Here is a 7,680-nt window from a genome sequence, read left to right on the forward strand (position 1 = left end):
AGGTTTCTCCATCTAGTGGAAAATACCCAGTCCGGCGCCCGAAACCCTTTGTTTACAGAGCAGGTGTGCAACTGCTGTATCTAACCCGTCAGGAAAAAAAACCGGAGTCACTTCCAGTAGCGTTGCCTCTTACAAGTCTCTCTTCTGCTTGACATATTGCAAAACGCTGCCTCTAATTTATCCTCAGCCATATTGCCAGCTCCCTATTCATCCTCACTAATGTCCTTGGCTATTCAATGGTATTAAATAAACTACTTCTGGAAGACATCAAAAGCTGTCACGTCATAGGGATAGATTTAACATAAAGAAAACAAACCCAGCCTTGCTTCTTAAGTTTATGGGTATTCTACATACCACAGCTTCCCATAAGTGTTACCCCTCTGCCTCCCGCATGCCAGTCTTAACGGCACCAGGGCCTGTTACTTCTGCTGCAGAGCCCAGAAGAGGTCTTTTATGACAATTTTAGGTCAAAAGTGTGCCGTTTTTTTCCCCCCTAACTGTATCTACTGTGCTCCAGAGTCAGGGGAGGAGCCGGGACACGTTGGCTAGTCGGCCCCTCTCCCTCCACAAGCACGAACGAGCCTGGCCCCGAGCGCCTCGGGTTGTTGAACGAGGCTGGTAGGGCAGGCGGCCGGCATCCCTCCGGGAGCAGGGGCAGCGCCGTGCCCGTGCCCTCCCGCCCCCGGTGCTGCGGCAGGCAGGACGTAGGGCTGCCGTGAGGGGCGCGGCGGGCGCTGACAACGGCCCGAGGGGGAGGCGGCCCTAGACTACCCTTCCCAGGCGCCTGCGGGGCGGGCGGCGCGCTCGCCGCCATGTCCCGCCTCTGCGAGGGGGCTGCCGGGAGTTGTAGTCGGGGGCAGAAAGAAGATGGCGTCCAAGATCCGCGTGGGGCTGCGGCCGGTGAAGAGTATCGTGGTCCGCTTCTGCCCCTTCGAGTCCAACGTGGAGAGCACGAGGTGAGGGGGCAGCGGCGGCTTCGCCGGCCCCCGCCCCGGGGCGGCCTGGGCGTGCTCTGGCCTGCGGGCCCGCGCCCGGCGGGGGGCCCTTGCCCGGCCTCCCCCGTCTGTAAACCACCCAGCGCTCCTCCTGCGCCCGGGGCGTGGGTTCTGTACGTTTCACGGCAGGTGTGCGGGATGGACTTTTTGCCTTTAATTTTATTTATTTGTGGGGGATAGAGGCTGGCATTATATGTGCCCGCAGTGCGGCCTGTGCCCCTCGCCATGCCTGGGCTCCGCGGTGGTGCCTCCGCTCCTGGGGCACAGGCCTGCTCCCCTCCACCCGTTCTCCCGAAGGGCAGGGAAAACTGCTGTCACTGCGGCCAGCAAAAGTAAGAAGATGTCCTGGGAGCAAACCGTGAGGGAGATGGCAGCATCCGTTGTTCCCTCTCTGGAGAAGAACCTCCTTTTCCCAAACTTGTGCATCCGCTGCACTTTAACTTCCGTGATCTGTCTTGAAAGGCTTGCCTTTATCAGGGCTTTGTAACTTAGTCTAGGCAGAACCTTAACGTTTCAGAATGACAAGACGCTGTGTCTCTCATAAGGGCCTGTTTATGGTGTTATTGGGATGCACACAGCGTTCATTCTGTGGTGATTTTTAGAGGATCTCTGTGCCTAAGCATAGACCCTTGCATGTAGGCATGTGCATTTAGCTTTACCAAACTAGCCAGGGAGATGCCCCTCTCCGTTGCTGAGCCGGTAGGTGAGGGGCTGTAATCACTAGTCCAAATGCTGGTAATGGGAGAGAGGAAGCAATAGCTGCTGCTCTGTCTTGGTAATTAACTGTTGGAGAAATCTAAGTAATTATGCTTCTTGAGTGATGTAAGTTCTGCACCATACAATTGTAAAATATCATTTTGCAATAGCTTTACAAACACATCTACTTTTGAAATGAACTTAGTAACACAACTTAACTTAGAATGTCTTTAAGCTGCCAGAATGTCAGGTAGCTGTGATGCATTTCAGAAATCTACAGGAGACTGATGATGTTAAATAAATGCTGTCTCAAACCCAAACAATAAAACATTGGCGAGCAACCTGTGTATTAAGAAAAATGGAAATGACTTTGCTGATTTTTTAAGTTATCGTTACTAACCCAGCTGAGAGAAATGCAGAAAGTGCATACACTGAATTCTTGCAAAATTCTTTGGTACACTTTGGTATACTTTTTACATTGTAACGTATAAGGACTATCCATTTGGATTTTCTCATAAGAACTATTTTGTGTATACTTTTGTCGCCCAGCAATATCAAGATATTCAAATTAGTTTTAGAAATAGACTTACTATAATTTTTATCTACAACATACTTAACATATTTTCAAATATATTTCCAGAAAATTTCTTGGATGTATAAACCATAAAAAAATCCAGGCCACTAATAGAAACTGTGAAGTGACTGCTGATGTGAGACATGATGGGTCTGAACCACTTATAGATGTCACGTTTGGTAAGGAATTTAATCTTGACCAAAAATAAAAGACCTTCCAGCCTTGTGTTGTTCCAATGTTATTGTCTTTATGCTTTTTTTTACTGTGATTACTTTTTTTTTGGTTCTGGTCCATAGCTAGTTGTTGTGCAGCTGGGAGGAAAAAAGGAAGAGGCAGTCACTAACAGCCTGATGTATAAATGTGTATATATGTCTTTGTACTACGGTTGATCTGGTAGATCTTAGATCAAAGAACTGACCTGACTTTAGGATTGAGTCTACTTTTGTAGTGACATACTTGTGTGACCTTGCAGTCAGGTACAATTCCAGGGAAGTAAGTGTAGCTCTGTTTTGATGTAAGAATCTGTTCACTTTCTGTAATTTTTTAATGTTAACTGTGGTGGAGGCGTCTCAGTCTTGAGAACTGAAAAGTTTAATAGCTTTAGTTGCTTATGCAACCGAGTAACTTACTATGCAGTTTGAAGGAACTGCTCGTATGGATAAGACCATACATGTGCAGATGGACTTGCAGAATGAGGTCAACTGAGGTACAACAAATTTCTTGCTTTCCTTTGAGGGTATAGTGAGAGGGCATGGAATTGATGGTGGAAATTTCATCAGTTCTGGAAGTGGCCCAGATTCTAGGCTGTGAGCAGATGTCTCTAATCTGCTTTTGTCTTTTTCTCTGGCTGCATCTTCTTTCCTGCTGTGCTGTAATGGACCGATATGTCATGTAGCCCGTTAAAGTTTTCATTATTACTGATTCTTGCTACCCCATTTTCTTTAAACTTCCATATATTTAGTGAATTGATAGAAATGTCAAGAGTGTTGAATGTGCTTCATTTTGCTTAGGAAAGTCTAGTTGTTTCAGTGCTGACATTGCTTGTTTCTCCCTCCCCCATGCCTCTGTCTTTCCTATCCTTGTCTCTATCTGTGATGTATTAAGACTTAAGCAGTAAAGCTTAATGTTTTTCGCAGCGTAAAACCAAAACAATTCATTTCACTAATGCCAAGAGCTACAGCTCTGAACTCTTCGTTTTCTAAGAGCCGATTATTTGCCAAGTGAAGAGTTTGCAGCCCTTGTAGTTGGCAAACATGGGACTGGAACTTGGATGCCATGCATGCTATTGCATGTGGGTTTGAGTATGGCTTTTGTACTTGCAAATCTTGCAAAAATAAATAATTAACTTAGGTACAATACTTAACTTCTACTGCTTCCTCCCTGTTTTAAAATAATTTCTTTAAGAATTTTCCCAGTGCTCTCTATTTTTTTTACATTATAACCACCAGATTGTGTAAACCAATTCATTGTTTTGGCTAAAGAAGTAAGTTAAACGGACCATAGACAACATGTGGCTAAAATGCTGAGCCATGTGTGGAAATTATGCCTTCCAGTGCCTTCTGTGCCTTCTGTTAGATGACTTTGAGGGCATAGTATGAGCCATTCTCATCAAATATGTGTTCTTACTATAGGTATATCTAAATAAATGTTTCAGATTTTTTAATAATGCAACACAGAAATGAAAATTACATATGTATTGTGTGCAGTTCAATATATTTGTTTGTTGGTGGTGCATAATCAGATTCCTTGGTAAGTGTTCTAATTGGACAAGATGAACAAGGTATTTGGATTTATATATACAAAACAGAACTGCACACTACAGTAATTGTGACTTAAACTTTGTGACTTCTTAGAATCTTTTCCCTTTACAGCTGATGGAGAGCGATTGATAATGAAGGGAGCCAACTTGACGACAGTAGAAATGTTAACAGCATTGGGGTCCAGATGTAATGCAAAAGAGCTTAAGGAAGAACAGAAAAGCAAGAAGAAGAGTCCCTGAAGGATAAAAAAACAACTGTGTTTGCATTTACATGTGTTAAAAACAGCAGGCTGCACAGAAGGCTTTTCGCCTATGCAACAAAATCTGAGAGAGAGAGGTGGCCAAAACACTGGCCAGTTTAACATGCAGCAGAACGAACCATTTAAGTGTTCCCCATCTTCACCTGAAGGAAGACACAAAATCAACAAATCAACAAATCTTCTAACACTAGTGGGTCAGAGTGGCTTAAGATGCATGAATGCATCTCTCTGAGCAGCTGCCTCTCAGTCGTCTGCATGTCGGACTAATGTCACATGTATTTGCATATAAATGTGAGTAATGTACATTACCTATTAAATTAATATTACAGTGAAGACAGATCTCTCTGGACATTATTTCTTACAAAATTTCTATACAGTGGAATGCAAAATATTATTAGAGTGTTTATTATTTTTGAGAATTATTAAATACAAAAATTCGGAGAAAACTTTTATAGTATTCATCATTGACTTAGCTGAGGGACAGCAAGCTGCAAATACGGAGTGGATTTTGTAATACTATGTTTATAGTACATCTGTTGCTAAGTCCTTGTCATTTTCTTCCTCTCTTTTTCAAGAAAGTGTGAAATTTGCTAAATGTAAATTTAGCTCAGCAATTAAAGTAATAAGGTAATGGGACTGTGAACACACAGTAGAACTACTCATCCTGCATAAAAGTAGCTAAGTTTAGCTCAAAGGGGAAGGTAAGTTATTTTTTTTTGATAATTGAAGAAAAGAGCTATCTTTGAAGTTCAGTTTTGTAATATTTTTGTCACTCACTTTTGGGAGATTGAATATTTTATTAAGATCAAAGGGAGAGCTTTATTTGGTGTTTATAGCCCTATGTCCAACCCTATTATTTATTAAAATAAGTGCTTAGGTGTCTCATCTGTATTGCAGAGCTCTGTGGGTTTGGGAGGGTTTCTCTCTGCTCAGGCTGTGCAAGTGAAGGTGTCAACTGCACACGTATTTCATGTGCATCGTTTTTCTTCTAGTTCGATTCATAATGAAAATATAATTAAAGTTCCAGTTTTGAGAACTGCGGGTACAGTACTATTGAGAGGCATTAGTTCTACCTGTTGTTAATCGGATGCCTGACTTCTAGAAAGTTGTAGTACCTCTATTTCCAAAGTTAATTTGGCAGCAGATTTAGGGCACAAATCTGAAACTAGTTTTACCATACTTTTGCTGAGATTTGTAAATGGACACTGTCCTTCTGAAAGCAACATTGTTTTAAACAGCACTGTCAAGGTGGTTCTTGGCAACTTCTTCACCGGGATGCTGAAGTCAAGGTGATATGTTGGAGAAGTAGAGCTGTGCTAAAGATGTTTGATATTTTATGGTGGCCTACTCCGTGTGTTTGCAACAAATGGAAGCTAGTGAGATAAGATGGTTGAGGCAGATGGGTCAATGACATTTAGATGTGGGAGCAATAGATGTGAATGACTCAGTCTGGGATGAATACCTTCTCTGCAGTCTGTTATCCTTTTTTTTTTATCAGGCCACCAACTCTTCCGAGTGGTTTCAGAGTGCTGAGCTCCTGAGCCTGCTACTGAGCTCCCTTCTAGTGGAGGAGTTATAAGAACATCTGAAACTGTTTGAGAGGATTTTAAATCTTGTCAAGCTAGAAGAGTATCCTAGAAAGTGAACCAAATACAAATAAGGCTGTTCAAAGGACAGTTTTGGGGTTTTTTTTTCCCCAGTTTAGAAGAACAACATATACCATGACTTTACCTGAAGAAGCCTTGCGGGGAAAGTGAGAATTGTTCAAGTGGAAAAACACTGCAGAATTATTCATTGCACGGTTCATCATGTATTCATATGCTCAAAAGCCCTCTTACTGTAATATATCCATGATTTTTGTGATTTTTTTTTTTTAGTTTTTTCTTTAATAGTTTGTATGATGTCAGTATGTAAAACTTGTGTTTACGTGTGAAGCACTTACTTACATCCATCAAATAATTAGCCATCTGTAAGTACTTACAGAGTAAAACAGGGTAATATTAAGTTTCTATAGTGTTTATATTGGCCCAAGATTGGGGTTTGTATTTATGAAGAGAAAAGGGAGAAAAATGAAGATCCTATTTTAGGCTTTTTATAGCCAAAATAAATCCTATGCACTGCTGAAGAAAGGTGATTTTTTTTTCTTCACTTGCATGGATAGGCATCCTGCTCTGTAAAGACACGCTTTTACTAGGCGCTTTCATTTTAAACCAGAGATGCCCGACCTTTTTGCTTAGGTTAGGCCACAGGCCTGTACCGGAGCTGTTGAGAGCTGACTGACAACTCAGGGGATGAGGTGTCAGCTGATGCTGCTGTTGCTGTGGGTGGTAGTAGCTGCAATTTGCAGTGGTAAAACTTCAATATGTTTTGTGCATGAAAAAGAAGTAATGACTAGGATTTGAATATGTAAGGTATAAAGGAAAACATACAGGACAGAAAAATAAAGCTAAAAATGTGCGTTCTCAAGACTACAAGATATTGAAGTGATATAAACAAGCAATATGGGCAAGGAGGTACTCCTCTGGTGATTATTATGCTAATGTGTAGAAAACTGCGCTCTCTGTACTATGTAGATAAAGGTACGAATTTATTTTTCAAGTATGTTAAACATAATCTTTAGTGAATTTCTCCTCTACGCATTTAGATAACTTTGCTGCAAGCTGTTCATACATATCAATTTCTGATTGACTGAAACAAAGCCCAGCGACCTGCTGCTCTGACATCTTCCTGACGTGCACGATCTAGGGCTGTGGATGCAGAGGGTATTAAGGTCAGTCATGCAGAACAATGCGCGGCTGGGTGAGCACTGACTTTGCAAAGTATTATTCTCTAGTGCGCTAATCTTGATTACTATACCCCACCAAAAATATGGGCGCTTGCCTAAATATAAAAAGGAACTGGAACAAGCCTTAAAAACACTGGGATTAGCTAAATACAAGCACCACATTCATGGAGGGTATCTGATAGCAGGTGATGACATTAAAATGTCTCGATCTCTTAATACCTGAAGATTTAAAACAATGATTAGAATCATCTTAGACCTGTTTATCATACAAATACCTATTTATTTAGAAGTTCTTGTCAACGCGTAGGGAAAATAGTCCTGAAACAGATGAACGTGCCATTCAGATAACGCTAGCTGGTCATGGTACTCCCTTTTTAAATATCTGCAGCATTGTTTTTAGAAAAAGAGAATGGTATCTTTATTAAAGATTTCAACCGGGAGCAGCAGTGTTAATGAACATTTCCACAGCAAGTTTTAACTACTAGCTGGCCCAAATAAGTACAAAATTGCCATGTCCTGATGCCTATCTTGCAAGGTAGAAACAAGTAGATAACATGCTATCAGAGGTGGTTCAGTGCAAATTATGTTCTTTGTTATTTGTGGGGATCTCA

At 41.6% G+C, this 7,680-nt stretch overlaps 1 protein-coding gene across 1 annotated transcript; it reads left to right on the forward strand.

Annotated features, from left to right (window-relative positions):
- The first annotated feature begins 845 nt into the window (after positions 1–845).
- MRPL53 (mitochondrial ribosomal protein L53) lies at positions 846–4,617 on the forward strand. Its single transcript, XM_068396957.1, has 3 exons — positions 846–956; positions 2,332–2,444; positions 4,137–4,617. Exons 1-3 carry the CDS (start codon positions 868–870, stop codon positions 4,262–4,264), a joined length of 330 nt encoding a protein of 109 aa, XP_068253058.1. The 5' UTR covers positions 846–867; the 3' UTR covers positions 4,265–4,617.
- The last annotated feature ends 3,063 nt before the right edge of the window (positions 4,618–7,680 follow it).

Source organism: Nyctibius grandis, chromosome 3 (assembly GCF_013368605.1).
Source record: "Nyctibius grandis isolate bNycGra1 chromosome 3, bNycGra1.pri, whole genome shotgun sequence".
Taxonomy (NCBI): domain Eukaryota; kingdom Metazoa; phylum Chordata; class Aves; order Nyctibiiformes; family Nyctibiidae; genus Nyctibius; species Nyctibius grandis.